General features: G+C 48.5%; 1 protein-coding gene across 2 annotated transcripts in view; it reads right to left on the bottom strand.

The window, feature by feature from the left end:
* PLXNA2 (plexin A2) overlaps nt 1-21,310 on the bottom strand; it is a 252,846-nt gene that overhangs the window by 69,750 nt on the left and 161,786 nt on the right. For both annotated transcript variants that reach the window (XM_029069154.2, XM_029069155.2), the window contains exons 5-9: nt 17,826-17,926; nt 13,748-13,871; nt 10,324-10,477; nt 8,425-8,521; nt 3,928-4,042 (exon numbers count right to left, since the gene is read on the bottom strand). In XM_029069154.2, coding sequence (XP_028924987.1) covers nt 3,928-4,042; nt 8,425-8,521; nt 10,324-10,477; nt 13,748-13,871; nt 17,826-17,926 — 591 coding nt within the window. The remainder of the gene's footprint in view (nt 1-3,927; nt 4,043-8,424; nt 8,522-10,323; nt 10,478-13,747; nt 13,872-17,825; nt 17,927-21,310) is intronic.

The raw sequence follows: 21,310 nt of genomic DNA on the forward strand, positions 1-21,310 counted from the left end.
CTCCTCTTCCTCCTCTCCCTCCTCCTTTCTCCTCTTCCATCTCTTCCTTCTTTCGCTCCTTCTCCTCCTTCTCTCCAACCTCCTCTTCCTCCTCTCCTTCCTTCTTCTCCTTCTCCTCCTCTCACTCCTCCCTCCTCCTTTCTTTCCTTCCTCCTCCTCTTTCAACCCCCCAAAAGGGCAAAGACCAAGTGTGGACAGTGCCCTCCCTTTAGAGTCTGGCAGCATACGCTGTCCTATGCCTAGCAAAGTTTGAAGGGAAAATGGAACAGAAAGAACTTCTCTGGGGGCCTGACCTCTAGCCCTGCCTGGGTGACTCCTGCCAGGTTGGGAGGGAGATGCGTCCCAGGCCCTGTGTAAACTGCAAAGGGCGGTCAGGTCTGTTTCTAGTTAGCGGCTGAGCGGCTGGGCCTGCTGGTCTCCACGCCCGGCCCGGGGATTTATTTGTCTTGCTTTGTGTTACCCTCCTCCCAGCGTCCGTCGGCCACAGGTCATTTTCATGTTTCGTTTCGGGTTTCTCCTCTGCTGAGCTCCCCCAGAGGAAGGAAAGCAGCTGTTCCCTCCTGTCTGGGTCAGCGTTTCAACCCAGCCTGCCCCCCCCCAGCCCCCCAACCTCTCTGCCTATCCTGGTTCACCTGGGTGGTGGTAAGATGTCCTCAGGTTAGTGGCCGTGGTGGCCAGGAGACCCTCAGACTTCTATGGTGTTCCTGGGAGAGTCGCGTCTGGGGCATCACATCCCTCCCTGTCTTGTCTCCTGCTCCCTGGGATCTGTCACTGGTCAGTCATCTTCTCTGAGAACAAAGGGCTCCCAGTCCCCTGAGACAAGTCACTCTCTCTGACCACAAAGGGCTCTCATCCTTTCTTGTGCCCCTAGACCAGTCACTCTCTCTGAATACAAAGGGTTCCTATCCTTGCTGCACCCCTACACCCTGCCCTGCCCTCCTTTTACACACCCTTCCCCCCCCCCACTTCCTGTCCCTAGCATTTTTCTTCTTTTCTTGAAATGCCACGGTCTCCTAATCTCTAGTTTCATCCCCAAATCTCCCTCTTTCTTAGGGCAGGAGAATCATCTCTTCCTGGCCTGAAACACTAAAGACAGTTGCAGAATCCCAGGTCAAAAATGCCCTTTGGAGGCCATCCAACTGCCTCTAGGTAATATGACAACTAGAATTTAATACTTTAACTTTGACAAGCACTTTCATTTTTCCAAAATGGTTTCACATCATTTGTCTCCTTTTATCCTCCTAACCCTGTAAGGTAGAGAGATGTAGGAATTATTATCCCCATTTTACAGATGAGGAAACTGAGGTCCAGAGAGGTTAAAACACTTGCCCATGGTCATCGAGACACAACTAGGACTAGAACCCATGTTTCTTGAATCTCAACTCCATGCTCTTTCCGCCCTGTCTCCTATTCCAGGCATGTTTTCTAGATTTCCTAGTTAGAAAGATCTTCCCATTTTCATAAAGAATTTGGAATATGGAGGGTGTAGTGAAATTGCAGGGCACACTAAGTTCTTCCAGAAGGGTAAGAGGGCATGAAGAGGGGAATAAAATTTGAGAAGACACCTAATGAAAAATGATCTATATGATGATTGGTTCAAAGCCATCACTCATGACTTAGAAAAGAGATTTTGGAGTTATTCTTCAGTGTGAGGCAGCAGGCTAAAGGTAAGCATTGTGAGGAAGGAGAAAGCAAAACAAGAGGCAGAGTTTTGTCACGTTATAAATCATGGTATGCCATCTACACCTGTGTAGTAGGTCCGGTCCTGGTCACTGCATCTTAAGAAAGACAAGAGGCAGCGTGGTCTAGTGGAAGAAGCACGATGCTAGGAGTCAGGAGACTTGGGTTCTAGTCCTGGCTCTGCCCTTCTGCTTGCTGTGTGACCTTGAGCAAGTCGCTTGACCTCTCGGATACTTTCATTTACTCAACTGTAAAATGGGGGTAATAACTGAATGGGGGTAATAACTGCCTCTCCCTAACTCACAGAGGGGTTGTGGGGATAAAATGAGAAGCAGAGTGATCTAGTGGATTGAGCAGGGGCCTGGAAGTCAGAGGGACCTGGGTTCTAATCCCAGTTCTGTCACTTGTCTGCCATGTGACCTTGAGCAAGTCATTTAACTTCTCTATGCCTCAGTTACCTCATCTGTAAAATGGGGATTAAGACAGTGAGCCCTATGTGGGACGCAGACTGTGTCCAACCTGATTAGCTTTTATCTACCTCACTGCTTAGTACAGAATCTAACAGGCTGTAAGGGCTTAATACTATGAAAAGAAAATGAGATGTTCGATGTGGAAAGCACTTTGAATAATAAAGTATTCCTATCATCATTGTGTTTACCAACTCTGTTGTATTGTATTCTCCCAAGTGCTCAGTACAGTGCTCTACACACAGTAAACACCATTGATTTATGGAATGATCACTATGCTAGGAATGAAGAAAGACAAGAGAAAACAAGATAATGGCTAGGCTGGAAAATCTTTCTCTTGAGGATATTCTCAGAGACATGAGGTTCTTCAGCCTGGAAAGACTGAGGTGGAACAGAGACGAGGCTGAAGGCCACAGAATCCTGAAAGGGGTGAATCCAAGGAACTGTTCTTCCCTACATCTCGCGGGACCAGGCCTAGGGCCACTGAAACTTGTCAGTGGTAGATCCAAACAGGCAAAACAAAACACTTCTTTACTCAGGTGGTCTTTACCACAGGAAGTTGTATGGGCAGAAAATACCAGTAGGTTCAGGAGGGGTTTGAATTCAAGGCATAAACAAGTGGCACTTCGAGAGCTAACAGAAGCAAAGTTAAGGGTGTAGAAATCAACGAGGAGGGACGTTAGCCGGGACAACCCTAGGAACATTAGAATTGATGTTAAGAGAGCAGTAATCCCTCTTTTAGTCCCCTCAGTTGACACTGGTGTCACTACAGAGACTAGTCTGGATGGTTGTTGGTCTGGAACACTAAAAGGGTGGCTGGGTCAGCCCCATTATCCTCCTCCTCTTCTTTCTTTCTATTCCTCCTCCTCCGATCCCGGCTTAGGGAACCTATCTCACTGAGCCCCTCAGGCCAACTCAAGCTTAAGCAAGTTAGGAGGGAACCAGCCTTCCTGGGGCCATCTGGGGAGGTGACAACTCTGCTTCTCCGGATGAAGGGTGGTGGTTCTATTTTCTAGCTTGCAAGTGAGGCAGACAGTAAAAGGGCAGGGAAGGTGTCTATTATTTTGCTATTCTGTACTCTCGCAAGCGCTTAATATGATGCTCAGCACACAGTAAGCGCTACATAAATACAATTGACTGACTCAGTAGAGAACTGAAGAAGGCGGCAAGTGAAGATGGTGACATCCCTAGCCATCTGCTTCCTGTTTCTTCCTCTTGCCCTCTCCAGAACAGAAGTGATGAGGAGTAAATGCATTAGATCCCATGTCATTAATATGAATACCATTTTGCTCCCCAGCTCCGCCCCGCTTAGGCCCGAAGACCCACCTACTGAAACCTTAGCCACGGCAGCTGTTTGCGCCTTCCAATTTTACCCCACTCCACATAAGGGGTGTCTTCAATCATGCCTTTGTCTCAGAGATGGAAGAAAGGGAAAAATAGGTATAGATACATGCTAGTATATTCTAGTCCGGATGAAAAGTCTGTCGTCGTTGAAACTTGATATGGCAACTGTAAGTAAGATCTGGAGAGTGAAATGCTAAAAATGATAATAATGATAATTGTGGAATTTGTTAGGTGCTGATTAGGTGCTGAGCACTATGCTAAGGGCTGAGGGAAAATCCCTACTGGCCGTGCTACCTGTTTGTAGGCCTCAGATATTAGAGAATTGAAATGTTGAAAGGTGAGCAATTTCCCCAGTAGAGGGTCCTGGCAGAATCCAACTTCCCAGCCATCTACCCTCCCTGCCCTCCTCACCCCTACCTTCACCCTCCCTCTGTACCTCAGACACATTGATCCGGCCCTCCTGGAAGGAGCAGGTGGTGGGGTCGTGGGTGCACAGGTTGCGATATTTGCACCAATGGCAGCGGAAGGCACTGTTGACACATGACAGGCACCTGTCCAGAAAGAGAAATAAAAAGGTAAAGGTGAAAAGGGCCATATCTCTCTCTCCCATCTGGAAGTACCATCTAATGCACAGAGATGCTGGATCACAGAGAAATCTGCCCTCTGCCTTCCTTGCGCTTCACTAAGTGGGAATTTCCCACTGTACAGATCGGAAAACTAAGGCCTAGAGAGGCAAAGGGACTAATACTTTGGTAGGGACAGACAAACCTTAAACCTTTTATTCATTCATTCATTCATTCATTCATTCATTCATTCAATCAATCATATTTATTGAGTGCTTACTGTGTACAGAGCACTGCACTAAGCACTTGGGAGAGTAGAATACAACAATAAATGGAAACATTTCCTGCCCATAAGGAGCTTACAGTCTAGAGGGGGAGACAGACATTAATATAAATAAATACATAAATTATAGATATGTCCATAAATGCTGTGGAACATGACCTTGTGGAAAGACAGCAGGCCTGAGAGTCAGAAGGACCTGGGTTTTAATCTTGGCTCTGTCACTTGCCTGTTGTGAGATCTTGGGCAAATCACTTAACTTCTCAGTGCCTCAGTTTCTTCATCTATAAAATGTGTATTTGATACCTGTTCTTCCTCCTTTTTAGATTATTCATTCATTCATTCATTCAGTCATTCATGCTTTCATTCAATCGTATTTATTCAACACTTACTGTGTGCAGAGCACTATACTGAGTACTTGGAAAGTACAATTCAGCAATAAAAAGAGACAATCCCTGCCCACAATGGGCTTATAGTCTAGAGGCAGGGAGAGAGACATCAAAACAAGTAAACAGGCATAATATAAACAGAATTATAGAAATATACCTAAATTCACATATACATAGGTGCTGTGGGGTGGGGAGAGGCCGGGAAGAGCAAAGGGAGCGAGTCGGGATGACGCGGAAGGGAGGGGGAGCTGAAGAAAAGGGGGCTTAGTCTGTGGCTTAGATTGTGAGCCCCATGTGAGACAGACACTGTGTCCAATCTAATTATCTTGTAGGTACCCCAGTCCTTAGTATAGTACTTGGCATAGAGTAAACGCCTAACAAATATCACTATTATTACTATAGTTCTCACAGGGTGATTTAAACATGGAAGTGGGGAGAGGAGGACTAAACTTCAGCCTTTTGATGCAATGGCACTGGGGGATGAGGGAGGGAAGAGGCAGAAGTCAGGTTCTTCTTCTTCTTAATATTAAGAATAATAATTGTGGGGTTTTTTAGCCCTTACTAGATTCTAAGCACTGTACAATTAACACTGAAGTAGATACAGGATAATCCGGCCCCACAAGGGCTCATAGTCTAAATAGGAAGGAGAACAGGGATTGAATCCCCATTTTGCAGATGAGGAAACTGGGGCACAGAGAAGTTAAGTGATTTGCCAAGGCCACACAGCAGATTAATGGCATAGCCAGCATTTAGAACCCAGGCCTTCTGCCTCCAAGGCCTGAACTCTTCCCACTAGGCAGCACTGTTTCTTCTCTGAATCTTTCAGACAGACAGGTAGAAAGCCAGGCAGGGCAAAGAAATGGTGCTCCTAGTAAGATATATAGGAACACTCAGGGTTCTAGGAGGCCCATCTGCAGTCTCGAAGACCCTGGCCATGGGGGACAGTCACTGGTAAGCCTGGAAAGAAGGAGGAACAGATGGAAGAGGAGAAAGAGAAAGGGCTGAGTGCTCAGGGAATGTCAACCCGAGGGTGACAGACACTTCCTCTCTGGCTATAATAATAATAACAATAATAATTATGGTATTTGTTAGGTGCTTACTACGCGCCAAGCGCCGTTCTAAGCACTGGGGTAGATAGAAGGTAATCAGGTTGTCCCACAAGGGGCTCACAGTTTTAATTCCCCATTATACAGATGAGATAACTGAGTCAGAGAGAAGTTAAGTGGCTTGCCCAAGGTCACACAGCAGACAAGTAGTGGAGCCAGGATTAGAACCCGTGTCCTCTGACTCCCAAGCCCGTGCTCTTGGCACTAAGCCATGATGCTTCATACGCTGTTCTATCCCACAGCCTTGCTCAGGGCTCCAGTTGGCTCAGTTGCTGGGCTCAGAGTAGCCCAAGGCAGGGGAGGCATGGGCTGGGTGCAAGGAGGAGAGGAGATTGGGCCTAAGATGTTCCAGTTTAGGGGCTCTAAGAGCTGGCAGGCCCTAGTTCAGTGGATGGAGGGCTGTCAGCATGAGCTAGGTGTTCACATATGGGTTGTGAGATGTCTTGCAGGAGCTGCTGGACTATGTTTAAATGTGTCAGATCACCCTATCCCTCAAGAAGTGAGCTTCAGGCCCTCTTTAGGTTTGCTCGTATGTTGGGGAGACTCAAATAGGATTGGGGCTGGCCAGGGCAGGGTCTTCTGTCTCTGATGAAGAGACGTTCCCAGCCAGGAAGGCCTGAATCTGATCCACCCACATTTCTCCAAGAGCCTTCATCCCTCCCCACTTACCCCGCTCCCTTCCCTCCATGTCAACCCAGTCCAGGTCATTAGGCATCTTCCTGTAACCAACCCACCCAATTGCAGATTCCTGTGAAAACCCGACCCAAAGAGAACAGAGAGCAGAGGCAGTATTTTCTCATCTTCTGATGACCTGCTTCTTGATTCCTTTTGGGACCTGGGTCCATACTAACTTTCCGGCCTGCTGGCCTAGATCTGTAGGTATTTAGTTTAGAAATAGTGCAGGTTTGGGGAATGTGGTCAGGAAAATATATAAAATTTCAAGACACATCTCTGGACAAAATGTTCTGCCTGTGACAGCATCCTTGTCACCACGGCAACCAGCCAGAGAGCTCGGTGATGTCACAACGTGTTGCCAAGGAAGCCAGAATGCTGTCACCATGCACGGATTCCACGCCTCCTTAGCTGGGAATGGACACTAAACTGGTCAGTCCCTAAACTTCAAAGCTCTGGAGGAGGGACTTGGGAGTGGTAACTGGTCTAGCGAGTTGGGAAACACAGGGAGTGTGATGACAGCACAGTGAAACTGGTTTGGGGATGGATCAGAGTGAGAATAAAGACAGTTTCCCAGGAGGTTCCAAAGAAAAAATGTTGGGGTTGACACTGAGACTGCACAGCAATTTCAACCATCCAAGGGTCTCACCTCCGTGACCTTGTCTCACACGTGTCACTCTACAGTTATCCTCCAACACTTCCCAACAAATGGACTTCCAACATCATTATTTTCATTTTCCCCCACCTCACTGACATTCTTTGTATCTGAAGTGACCTTAATTATCAGGGAGACTTATTTTAATCATGCAAATGCAAATCTGGGAAAGGAGAGTGAGGTCTAGGAGTTGATTTAATTAAGCGTATATTTATTTGACTCAACTTTTTTTTTCTAATGGTATTGGTTACACTCTTACTACGTGCCAGGCACTGTATTAAATGCCGGGTTACGTACAAGATAATCAGTTTGGATGCAGTCCACGTTCCACATGGGGCTCACAGTCTTAATCCCCATTTTACACACTAGGTAGCCGAGGCACAGAGAAGTTAAGTGACTGGTCCAAGGTAACACAGAAACGTGGCAGAGCTGGGATTAGAACCCAGGTTCTCTGACTCCCAGGCCTGGGTTATTTACACTAGGCAACACTGCTTCTCTATGGAATTGGAGACAACCTGCCTCCAGTTTCCTTCTCCATATGTTTCCCCGACTTCATTCTTGGGGGCCCCGCCTGACTGCTGAGGTTTCTGGGAGCAGAGTGAACCGAGGGCATGGACTCTAGGACATAAAATAGGTGGAGCTCTCTTGCAAGCTGTTCGGGGCTGGTCACTCCAGAACCTCGTCGACCTAGCCAACTAGTGTCCTTTTTGGCTTCTGAATGCCTAGTGTCATGGAATCCATGGGCCCCCATCCACACCCTAGTTGCTTCCTTATGGGTTTCTGGATCCCAACGGGTTCTAGGGGGAGAGTTATCAGATTCTTCTTAAACAGGTTCAGCCCTCTGCTCTCCCCTTGGAAAGCTCCCAGCTGAGAGCTCAGTTGCAGGATTGCACAGCTTGGGGGCACCAACGGGTTAGTTAAAGACAGGGAAGAGGCAAGAGGCCAAAGGGGCTCTCTTTCCATCCTCAAAAAATAAAATAAAAATTGGGGGTGAAGGGCAAGAATGAGGGCTTGGGCGCAGCTCTGAACCCACACTCTGAAGCAGCTCCTGGGCTTCTGGCATTCCAGATTTGCTCCCCATCCCTCTGCCTGGATTCACCCTCCCCGGCCCCCCCCAACCCCTCCCGGCTCCGAGCTCCTTCCTCCCTTTCCTTCCTCCTTCTCCCGCCCCAACACTCTGCCCACCAGTGTCTGTCTGGGTCACTCTCTCAGGGGTCTAGTGGGGATGGCTGGCTGGCAAGCGGGGATGAGGACCAAGGGTGACTTACAATTGGTGGGCGCTGCAGTTGTAGAACTTGAATTCGGTGCTGACAAACATCTTCCCCGTCTCCTTGGACCTCAGCTGCAACTCCAGCCCGAACCAGTCTGCAAAAAAGATGGAGAGGCTTTAGAAAGGGTGACACCTTGGAGCCTTGAAGATGAGGAGGGGGGCAGAGCACAGGGCTGCTCTGTTGACTGTACAGTCAGTGGCAACTTGCCTCTGCTAACTAGTGGCTAAAGTGACCCTGCCTTGGGCTCAGATTAAAGCTCATTTGAGGCCAGGATTCTCATCTCTTATTAGCCTGGAGGCTCTCTGATGTCAGGGATTGTGTCTACCAATTCCATCATGTTGTATTCTCTCAAGAGCTTAGTACAGTGCTCTGCACACAGTAAATGCTCAATAACTACCACTGACTGATCGAATTATGGAATCCTAAGGCTGGAGTCATTTTGTCCAGACTCCTGCCTTCAGGTAAGTGAAAGTCTAAACTCATCCAGGGTAGATGAGTTTTTGTCCCATTTTTAAAGTTCTCCAGGGTTGGAGACGCCAATCAATCAATTAATTCATCAGTGGAATTTAGTGAGTACTTACTGTAGGCAGAACTCTGTACTAAGTCCTTGGGATAGTACAATAAAGTTGGAAGAAAGGATTCCTGCACTCAAAGGGCTTCCAATCTAGTGTTTAGAGACAGACTGCCAGCCCCTAGCCCACGTCCCGCCTCTGGCCTGGGATGCCCTCTCTCCTCAAATCCGACAGACAATTACTCGCCCCACTTTCAAAGCCTTATTGAAGGCACATCTCCTCCGAGAGGCCTTCCCAGACTAAGCCCCACCTTTCCTCATCTCCCTCTCCCTTCTGCGTTGCCCTGACTTGTTCCCTTTGCTCTTCCCACCTCCCAGCTCCACAGCACTTCTGTACATATCTGTCATTTTATTTGTATTCATCTCAGTCACCTTGCCTCTACACTGTAAGCTTATTCTGGCAGGGAATGTGTCTGTTTATGACTGTACGGTCCCCTCCCAAGTGCTTAGTGCAGTGCTCTGCACACGGTAAATGCTCAATAAATACAATAGAATGAGTGAAGGAAAATCAATTACAGATCGCTATCAAGCTCAGTCAACCTCTCCTAAACTCCCAATAAGTTCTTCTTTGTCTCACCCAAATCTCTCTTGCTGCAGCTTAAACCCATTTTATTTTACAGAGTCCTCTGAGGATGTGTTGAACAATACTCAGTGTTCTCCCAATATCCTTTTTTCAAAAAGAATTGAAGACCCAGTTTCCTTGAGCCAGATTCAGATAATGCCAGGTGTCAATACCGGGTGCATTAAAGTTGGCTTCAGGGCCAGTGGAATCTCCACGGAAGAGAAATCAGACTGCCCTCCCAGACAGCTTGGGCTCAGTCTGCGCTCCCAGACTACTCACTGGTAGGCTTCTCTGCCTGGTAGCCATCTTTCTCTCTCTCTCTTTCCCTCCTTCCTCTACCCCACCCCTTTGTCTCTTTGTCTCTCTCTCCTACTTTCTCCCTCCCTCCCTCTCCCTCTCTTTGTTTCTCTACCCCACTCCTTTTCCCTCTCCCCAACTCTCCCTCTCTCCCACTCTTCCTTTCTCTCTCCCTCTCTCTCCTTTGCCCCTCGCTTTCTCTTAGTCTCTCTCCTTCCTCCTCTCTCTCCCTCTTTCCCCCATCCCCCCTGTCTCCCACTCTTCTTCTTTCTTTTTCTCTCTTTCTCTCTCTCTCTCTCTCTTTCTCCCTGTCTCTTTGTCTCTCCCCCCCTCTCCTTCTTCCTCTCCCTCCCTCTTTCTTTACCCCATTCTTCCTCTCTCTCTCCCTCTCTATGTCCCCTCCCTTCCTTCCCCCTTCCATTGCCTCACCACACCCTGCTGTGTCCTTGTTCTCTCCCGGTCTTACCCTGGTCCATGGGAATGGCAGGAACGTCCTTGGCCCCGGGTGAGGAACAGACAATCTGGCTCCCGGACACCTGCCCCTCCACTTCTGTCAAGTTCCCGAAGGCGCAGGTGACCCCAGCAGACAAGTCTGGGGCATCGCTGACCGAAAGGCTGAGCTGCAGCAGGATGGGCGGTAGGGGAGAAGAAGGGGAGAGTCAGGATCTGGAATGTCAGACCCAGACCCTGGCAGGATTTCTGGATGCAGGCCCAACCAGACCCAGCAGGGGCTGAGGGAGTACTGGAGGAATGGGATGCAAGTTTGTGGGGGAGTACAATATTTGACTTTAATGCTTGTAAATTATAGGCAAAATATCTGCTAATTTAAGGTCAGGAGTCCAGACTCTCTTTGTATTAAAACTGCCCTCCCAGGAGAGAGTGAATCCATGAATAATAACTGACAGAAGCTTTTCTTTTCATGATTGTAATTATAGTGTTGTTTTTAACAGAAATCATTCCTTTTTTTTCTTTTCCAGTGCTTTTGTCTTCTCTCTCACCCTCTTCGCTACAAGCTCCTGTGGGCCAGGGACCATTTTTGACTCAGTAATAATTAGGTTCTTGTTTAGCACTTACTGTGTGCCAAGCACTGTTCCAAGCTCTCGGGCAGATACAAATGAATCAGGTGGGACACAATTTTTTTCTCACACAGGGCTCACAGTTTATGAAGGAGGGAAAAGAGGTATTGAATACTCATTTTACAGTTGAAGAAATGGAGGCACATAAAAGTGAAGTGACTCTCTCAAGATCACACAGCAGGCGGAGTCAGAATGAGGATCCAGGTTTTCGGACAAGCAGACCTGTGATCTTTCCACTAGGCCAATCTGCTTCCTGATAGCAATTTTTCCCCAGTGCTTAGTACAGTGATTTTTTAATTAAATGGTATTTGCTAAGCGCTTACTCTGGGCCAGGCACTATACCAAGCACTGGGCTAGATACAAGATAATCAGGTTGGACGCAGTCCGTGATCCACGTGATGATCACAGTCTTAATCCCCTTTTTACAGATGAGGTAAGTGAGGCACAGAAAAATGAAGTGACTTACCCAAGGTCATATAGCAGAGAAGTAACATGGCCTAGTGTATAGAGCATGGGCCTGGGAGTCAGAAGGATCTGGTTCTAATCCTGGCTTTGCCACTTGGCTGCTGTGTGACCTTGAGCAAGTCGCTTCATTTCTCTGTGCCTCAGTTACCTCATCTGTAAAATGGGGATTAAAATGTGAGCCCTCTGTGGGACAGGGACTGCCTCCAACCTGATTAGCTTGTATCTACTCCAGTGCTTTAGTACGGTGACTGGCACATAGTAAGCGCTTAACATATACCATAAAAAAAATGGCAGAGCAGGGATTAGAATCCAGATCCTCTGAATGACAGGCCCATGCTCTTCCCACTAGGCCATGCTGTTTTAAAGTGTTTATCATAAAATGCTTAACAAATGCCAATGATACTATTGATAAATAATAATAATAGTGTTGATAATCCCATTCTTTTCTCTAGGGACTCCCCCAGTGGCTGTGCGTTAGCCGCTCTGGAGGAGCTTTAGTGAAATAATGAGCTGAAGTGAAAATTTTGTATTATCTCTGGATTTTAATTACCCACACTCCCCCATCTAATGAGGATTAATAATAAAGTTGATTGTATTCTAGTGTCAGCTGGATTCAGTAAAACTCTCCCATTCCCCAGAGAAAGGCCCCATAAAGCTTAACAGCCCTTCAAGTCCTACTCCTATACCTACTTTCTAGGGGCATAAGGTCTGAAATCAGTCAATTGATCAGTCAGTGGTATTCCTGAATTCTATGGTAAGGTACCATAGTAGGTGGTGAGGAGAATACAATACAGTTCTATGACTTTCACGCCTCCCTTTCTCATCCCTGCACCATACCCCCCTCCCTTCCCCCTTCTCTCTCCTTCCCTCCCCCCACCAACTCCAGAGTGCAGGGGCTGGTGTACCCTGAGGGAATAGTTGAATAAATATTTGGGAAGGTTCATTAATGAACATACTTCGAGAAACAATGTAGTCCAGTGGACAGTGCACAAGCCTGGGATTCAGAGGACCTGGGTTCTAATCCCAGTTCTGATACTTGTCTGCTGTGTGACCTTGGGCAAGTCCCTTAACTTCTCTGTGCCTCGGTTCCCTAATCTCAGTTCCCCTTCCTACTCAGACTATGAGCCCCATGTGGGAATTGATTATTGTATATTTACCCCAGCATATAGTACAGTTCCTGAAACGTAGTAAGGGTTTAACAAATACTACAATTACTTTTCCTGAATCTCTTAAAAAGTCTTTGAAATAAGAACAGAGGAAGACCCTAGCAAATGTACCTTGCTTAGGTAATGAAGTTAAATCCCACCCCCTTGCCCCCCTCGGAATGAAATTAAACTGTGCTTTTTCAGGAATCTGTAGGATATTTATGCGTGCACACTTACATTCAGAATGGACATCCATAACTATGTAACCACATAAATGGGAGTGTTCTTTCTTCTCTAAGTTACTGATTTCTTTTTTCTCACTATTTGATCATCTATCCCCAGACTTATTCCAGAAACAAGCTGTTTCCCAGAGGATCAGCTATGATTTTCTTGGATACGATTTCTTCAAAGTTCCCTTTGCTTCCTTTTCCCCCACGGGGACCAGCAACTGTGGGGGGCTTCCAGAGTGAAAAGATGTAAGTTGGGTAGCAGAGACAGCAGTTGAGGTGGGAGAATCCACAGGGAGAGTGGTGGAGGCAGGCAGCATCAGGGAATTGCTTTAATGGAAATGAAGAGGCAGAGGCAGAGGCCTGGTGGTGTATACCCACTATCACCCTCTCTGCCACGGGCAGGCAGGGCTTGGTCAACTTTCTGTGGGGCTGATGGCAGGGAAAGCTGGGTGGACACCCCATGTCAAAGTTCACTCCCTACTGCCCTCCAACAGAGCACACGCGTGGCTCTCCCCAACACTGTCAGAGCTATTTGAAATACCAATTGTCATGTTTGCTAAGTGTTTTCTCTGTGCCAAGCACTGTACTAAGCCCTAGGGAGATATAAGATAATCAGGTTGTACGTGGTCCTCATCCCTTGTGGGACTCACTGTCAAAGTAGGGGAGGGAACAGGTTTGTAACCCCCATTTTCCAGAGGAGAAAACTGAGGCCCGGAGAAGTTAAGAGACTTGCTCATGATCACAAAGCAGGAGGGGGCGGACCTGAATTTAGAACCCAGTTCCTCAGGCCCGCAGGCCTGCCCTCTTTCCACTAAACCAAACTCCTTCTTTTTTTTTTAAGTCCTGAAAGACCACAGCAGAGGGAGACAGGGGAGGTATCGGTCTGGTCACTGGGGGCCCCTGTGGGGGAAAGACCTCTGGGTGGGGGTGAGGAGAAGATGAAAGAAGCACTCCCGGTGGCTCAGGGTACTTACCAAGAGGCTGTGCTCAGAGACCGAGATGCTGCTGGGATGTACCGTGAGGTCCATGCACTGGCTGATGCTTGCAGAAAAGCGGTTTGGCTCCTGGGCCCGTTCACACTTGTCTTTCCTGGAGCACCTGAGAAAGACACAGACACAGGAAGATCAGAACCCTGGGCCGAGGGCCCTCTGGTCCCCCTCCCCCTTCGGGAGGGGCACTCATTGCTGCTTTGGGTCTTGGGGTGCTCTTCTCAATCCTTCTCCCTGCTCCCATAGAGGACTTGCGAGAAGCCACTCTAGCTATCCAAGAAGCAAACTGATTTTAACTCATTTTAAAATGCAGGAAGAGGGATTTAGGTTAGCCCTAATGAAGAGTTTCCTGACCCCGAGGGCCTTTAGATGCTGGAACGGGCAGCCAAGATTGGGTTACGGGACCTCTTTCTCTGACAACTTTGAACAGAAGAGACTTTCAGGTCTGTGGGCTGACACGTTTCCTGAAGACAGGAGGATGGATGAGATGACCTCTCTGGTTCCCACGAGACTGAAAATTCCAAGCTATTCCATGGAGGGCTGAGCCGCCCCTTGCCTATTTAGTTTACATTCTGTGATTCATCCACTCGGTCTCCTCCCCTCGGCAGCCCTGATGTCCAGGTTCTAAGCCTGCCTGACGGACCCTGAAGAGACCTAGTTTGACAGTCCCTGACAGCAGGGCCACTGCCAGTTTCTGATGGGTGGAAAACTCTCCAAGGCTAGCATTCGCCCTATCCAAACAGCTGTGACAACTCTGTGCGAGGCATGCAGCCGTTTCCACCCGCCCTCCCGCCGCCCCCCCTTACCCTTCTCTGGCACATAATGGACCTAAATATGAATGCTGTCAAAGAAAAGAATTATTGAGGTTTAAGTGAATCCGTAAGATAGCTCTAAAGTGAGCTCTTGACTGCAGCCTTTATCTCATTGACTCGCTGAAATAGCTCTTTTTTATCATACTATTTATGGCAACAGCCCTAACAGAGATAAATAGACTGCAAGACAATAACACACTCTCGAGAGCATGGCACACAGAGAAGACAGGAAGATTTCAAATCCCCCAGGACCTACTGGACTCTTTAGCAATCCTCTTGAGCTCTCTCACAGAGGAGGTTGAGGCCCAGAAACGGGAGGGTTAGGGTTAGGGCAGACCAGTCGCTTCTCCTGGGTCCCCAAGGAAAGGGTGCGGGACAGGGGGAGGGGCTGATGGTGATGACCCACTGGATTAGGTGGGGGCAACCATGATTCTCTCCTGAGTGAGTCTGGCTGGGCTAGGCGGTGGGAAAAGAAAGGTACTTAATGCTGACACTGATGGTAGTAACTGGTAATAATAATGGTATTTGTTAAGCGCTTACGATGTATCAAGAACTGCCCTAAGTACTGGGGTAGATACAAGTTTATCAGGTGTCACAGTCTCTGTCCGGCATGGGGAGCGCAGTTTAAGCAGGATGGAGAATATGCATTGAATCACCCATTGACAGAGGAGGAAAGTGACACACAGAGAAGTTGAGTGACTTGGCCAAGGTCACAGAGCAGACAGGTAGAGGAGCAAGGCCCATATTCTTTGCAGTAGGCCACACCACTCCTTTGGTGTACTGGAAAGATTTTGGTTCAGGGCAAATTCAGTTGGAAATAACCTGGCCGGCTTGGCCTGTCTGAAGGGAGCTGGCACATGACATCCACTCCAACCCTAGTCAGGACTGGGTCTGTGCACTGGACCCAATGGCCAACCAGCATGCATCAGCAAAAAACCTAAATATGGGAGAGTTTACCTTCTAGATAAGTATCAAATCGCAAAATCCTAAGCCAGAATGGACTTCGTGGGCCCCCTCACCCATTTCCTTATCTTGGGGCTGGGCTTAGACGTCTCTTTTCTTAGAAATCATTAAGCCCTGCCTTTGGGACCCTTTGTGGCCTAGAGGATAGTCCATGGGCCTGGGAGTCCGAAGCACCCGGGTTCTAATTTCGGTTCTGCCGTTCGTTAGCTGTGTGACCTCAGGCAAGCCACTCACCTCTCTGTGCCTCAGTTACCTCATCTGTAAAATGGGGTTTAAGACTATGAGCTTCAAGTGGGACATGGAAGGTGTCCAACCTGATTAACTTGTATCAACCCCAGCGCTTAGTACAGTGGTCAGCAAATAGTAAGCGCTTAAGAAATACCATTAAAAACACCCAAAAAACTTTCCCGCTCTCCTCTCCCTCCTCTGGAAGAAAGCTGACACCTGAGAGAGGGAGGGTACCCCAAGAGCAAGCTTTAGCTAGGCTTTGGGAGACCCAGCCAAACAGGCTCTAACCTGTCTCCCAGAGCATCCTGGGTGATTCCTGAAAGAAGCACAGGCTTCGTTCCATTTCTGTATTGCCGGAAAGTCTGTCTTTCCATACCTGCGGTGCAGCAGGGACCAGTGGCCTAATAATAATGGTGATAAAAATTATGGTATTTGTTAAGCGCTTACTATATGTCAACTACTGTTCTAAGCACTCGGGTAGATACAAGCTAATCAGGTTGGACACAAGTCCCTGTCCCACATGGGACTCGCAGACTAAATCCCCATTTTCCAGATGAAGTATTTGAGGCCCAGAGAAGTTAAGAGACTTGCCCAAGGTCACAAAGCAGACACGTGGTGGAGGTGGGATTAGAACCCAGGTCCTTCTGACTCCCAGGCCTGTGCTCTATCCACTAGGCCATGCTGAAGGGCCCACGGCATCAGGCCTCGAAGGACAGCCCTGCTACCCCCAGATTTACACAGTTCCCCGCCCTGTCCCCTCATTGTGTCCTCAGGTAATAAAATCAATAATTCCTCCCCGTCTTTACCCTTGGTCTGGCCTACACTGTTATCTGTCAGGAGTGAGTGGCCGATCACCCATTTGCAAAGCCTCTCAAAGCTTCTGGGGCAAGCCCTGCCCCCAAATCACGAGTGGTGAACCCAGCGTGCCCTGGGCCTTAATCCAGTCCAGATTTTGCATCTGCAGTGTGCCTGCCTCCCTTTCTCACCCTCCCAACACCTGCTGCTATGGCCCAGAGCCAAGAGCCATTGTGCTACAGAGGGATCTCTGGCTCTCCTCCTCTGCCCCGACCCCAGCACGCAACATGGAGACGCTGAATTGGCTGGCAAGGGATCGGGGGGTTTCCGGCTCCTTTCAGGGCTGGACTTCCACTTCTTTTCCTCTGGGGCCTGCCCCTGCTCTCCTCCACCTCTGACCCTGGTCACCAGGCACCGGGCCCAGCCAGCCTCTTGAAGTGAAGGAGCGATCATGAGGACTGAGGTGATTTTTGTTTCCTTATAAGCCAGCCATCCAGACTTGGGCTGAATGGGGGCTTCAGGGTGGGCAGAAAACAATGCCAGCCCTTGGAATCATAACATCTCGGGGTCGGGTGGGTTACCCAAATGTCAGCTCTGACATTCCCTGCCGTCAGAGGAGATTGATCCTAGTCTAGACTTCCTATTCTGAAGTATCTGAATGGAGAGAGATTCTAATTCTCTTCCTGAAACATACAGTCTTGCTTCCTGGGCATCAGGGAATGAGAAAAAAAGAAAGGGTTGGGTGCTAAAATGGGAGGGGCGGGTGGTGTTGTGTGGGACGAGGGGCGGGGACAGGCGCCCAGTGCCCAAAGAGTGCCCTATCCCTGGGAGACAACTTGTTTTACCCCGTTCCCCAATTCCACTCCAGCCACAAGTTGGTTTTTTTTATTTATTTGTTAAATGCTTCCTATGTGCAAGGCGCTGTTCTAAGCCCTGGGGTAGATTCAAGCTAACTAGGTCGAACACAGTCCATGTCCCTCCTGGAGCTCACAGTCTTAATCCCTATTTTAGAGATGTGGCAACCAAGGCACAGAAAAGTGAAGTGACCTTGGGCAAGGTCACTCAGCAGACAAGCGTTGGAGTTGGAATTAGTACCCAAGTCCTTCTGACTCCCAGGCCCGTGCTCGATTCCCTAGGCCATACTGGTTCTAATCCTGGCCCAGAAGAAGGAACTCTAATGGCTCCAGCCCCTAAACTTCTCTAGGAAGCTTGTGTGAAGATCCCCAAGTTGGCCACGCCTCCAAACCCCAGGACCCCCGACTCACATATTGTGCAGGGAGCACCAGCCGCAGTGAGGGTCTCCCGAGCTCAGACACTCCCCACACGTCGTATACTGTTCGCAGGACTCCACCGGGACCCTGGAGACCTGGCATATGGGAGGGATGAGGGGGCACAAAGGCAGAGAAACACAAAGGTCAGATCAGCAGGTCAGAAAACATCCACAGTAATAGCTCGGCTCACACATTCCACCAGCATCCCTCTTCCCACAAAGAAGTGATTTGGGTTGAAAAAAGGAGTGCAGCCAATCGTTTTTCTACCCCCTTGGCATAAAGTGTCACTCTCTTCTCATCGTAGTCCCTCTCCCACCCTGCCGCCCGCATTCGCCTGTCCCTTTTGTTTGGATCCAGCCTCCCCGCTTCCAGGGAGGTCACAGGCATGGTCTTTCTACATTTGGACTAGATATAAACTTTGCTGTCTGGGTGGTGGACAATAAGCTAGTTCTCCACGGCCAGTTGGAGCTGAAAATGGTTAACTCTCCTGAGAGGCTATTGGGAGGCAAAAACTCTTTTTCTGAAGGGCTTTCAGTTGGGCTTGGTTTGAGACATCCTGTCTTTACAGAAAAACACGAAAACGGGGGAAGGAAAACTTTTCTCATCAAATAATATTCATCGAACGGTGCAGTCTCTTTCCGTCTTACAAAATATACCATCTGGATGCAATTAGCTCATTCCCAACGCATGCATTCACCGTCCCCAGGAAATCTTCCCTCCTTTGAAACGTCTCGGTGAGCAGGGGCATTCACTCCGGCGGGGAAGAGCTGTCTGCCCAAATCTGCTTCTGCCAGGGAGAACGGGAATCTGCGGATTTGGAACCGGGATATCCTCCTCCCCAAGTGCAAGACTCTCAGGGGCAGTGGGGCCAACTGGGAAAGAGCACTGGCCTGGGAATCAGGAGACCCAGGTTCTAATCCTGGCTCCATCGCTTTTCTGCCGTGAGACTTAACTTCTCCGGGTGTCAGTTTTCTCATTTGTAAAATGGGGATTTAACACCTGTTCTCCTTGGACTCTGAGCCCCATGTGGCACAGAAACAGTGTCGGGCCTGATCATCTTGTATCTCCCCCAGCTCATAGTAAGCATAGTAAGCTCACTGGCCCATAGTAAGCACTTGACACATACCACACTTATTTTGATTACCTCGGGTAGTTCCATTCCTGAAGTCCACGTGACCCCTTGAAAGCGGGGAAACCCCTTCTGGTTATGCCTAGGAACTGTGTCTGCACTGGACACAGGAATGCAGGTCAGTGGCTTCCTGGATAGAACTCAGGCCTGGGAGTTAGAAGGACCTGGTTCTAATCCCAGCTCTGCCACTTGCCTGCTGGGTGATCTTGGGCAAGTCACTTCACTTCTCTGGACCTCAGTTACCTCATCTGTAAAATGGGGATTAAGACTGTGAGGCCTATGTGGGACGGGGACTGTGTCTCGTATCTACCCTGATGCTTAATACAGTGCCTGGCATGTGGTAAGCACTTAAATGCCAAGCACTTAGTACAGTGTTTTGCACACGGTAAATGCTCAATAAATATGATTGAATGAATGAATGAAATACCACAATTATTATTATTATTATCTGAGTGAGTTTGAAAAGTGGGCAGGAAAGGGAATAATAGCAACATTGAATTTAGAGAGCACATTTCCTTTGTTTTCAAACCAGTTATGAACAGCAATGATTTTTTCCACTTTACCGAGGGGGAAAAATAAGTTCAGAGGGGTTAGGTGACTTGGCCAAACATCACTCAGCAAGGTAGCAGAACTGGGATTAGAAAGTGGGTCCCCCAAATGCTAGCCCAGGGCTCTTTCATTTCCATTTTCAGGGGTGGGAGTGGAGGGGGGGCAGCTTGTGCGGCTGAGAGTAGAGAAAAATCCACTTTCCTCTTCTCCCTGCTCCCCGCACAAAATCAGCTATCAAGTTCCCTGAGGGCCAAATTAGGATTTCTTCTTCAGTTTAGCTCTCCCAGGCCAAGTCCCCGTGAGCTCTGCCGCAGGATATCTGTTACCAGACCACCCGGTCCTCCGTCCCGCCCCCGGCCCCGAATGGGGGATTACAGCGGCCTAGGGCTCAGCCTCCCTTTCTTGGGGTTTCTGGCCCCTCGTGAGTGATGTCTGCATCTGGCTGGAAATTAAAACAACTGTCTGCATTGCATTTGCCCAGTCCGTCAAAACACAGCCCGGCTCTCAGCAGCTGGGGAATCTGGGACTCAATGGGGCTAGTGTCTCGGGCAACAAAGCCCACTTTCAAGCCAAAGGCGGCAGAGATAGTGAGAACTCTGTTCTTCTCTAAACATGAACCAGTAGCACAACTATTTTTCTTGTTTCCTGGGCCCTTCTTGGTTTTTTCTTCAATGAATCAGGTTGGAGCACAGTGACCTAGGAGGAAGGCTCTTGATGGGGGCTTGGTTTTTGCCCCATCTGGGATGTCCCAAGTCAACAAAGCTCTACCTTCCTCCCTCATATCCATATCCTTATACTCTGTTGCTTACTCTATCTGTAATTTATTTTAAGGAATAAATTAACATGTGGGATTTGCCCATTTGGTGCAACAGAATGTATTTCCTGTTTGTCCCAGGCTCATTTCTGGTTCATTTCAATGTTCAGTTGCTGGGGCTGAAGAGAGTCCAAACTATGAGGACTGCACATTATGACTGGGAAAAGCTCAACTGTAAACTCTTTAACCGTATCTACAGTCAAGGGTATTTTCCCAAGCACTTAGTACAGTGCTCTGCACACAGAAAGCGCTCAATAAATACCGCCGATTGATCGACCGTTGGGCTGAGATCACGTCTACTTACTCTACTGTGCCCTCCCCAGTACTAAGTACAGAGCCGTGCACAGAGCGCTCAATGAATATCACCGGTTGATTGGCTGGGATTGTATCTACTTACTCTATTGTGATCTCCCAAACACTTAGTACAGAGCTCTGCACATTGTCAATGTTCAAGAAAGATGATCGACTCTCTCTAAGCCTCTTACCACAACAACGAACAGTAACGACGGCATCTGTTAAGCATTTACTATGTGTCAAGCACTGTTCTAAGCCCCGGGGTAGATACGAGTAATCAGGTTGGACTCAGGACCTGTCCCACTTAGGGTTCACACTCTTAATTCCCATTTTACAGATGAGGTCAAGGAGGCGCAGCGAAGTGAAGTGACTTACCCAAGGTCACACTGCAGACATATGGCAGGGCCTGGATTAGAACGCGTCCTTCTGACTCCCAGAACTCTGCTCTATCCACTAGGCCATGCCCTAGTCAGGGAGGTATTGAGAGGAACGACTGTCCATGACAGGCCCTGGATGTTCTAGAACCCCACCCTGGCTTTTCCCAGTCACAGTGTTCAGACCAGTTTGGACTCTCTTCTGCCCCAGCAACTGAACACTGAAATGGACCAGAAATGAGCCTGGACAAACAGGAAATACATTCTCTTGCACCAAATGGGCAAACGCCACATGAGGGGTTGCCTCTGAGGATTCTGG

This window comes from Ornithorhynchus anatinus, chromosome 7 (genome assembly GCF_004115215.2).
Source record: "Ornithorhynchus anatinus isolate Pmale09 chromosome 7, mOrnAna1.pri.v4, whole genome shotgun sequence".
Classification (NCBI taxonomy): Eukaryota; Metazoa; Chordata; class Mammalia; order Monotremata; family Ornithorhynchidae; genus Ornithorhynchus; species Ornithorhynchus anatinus.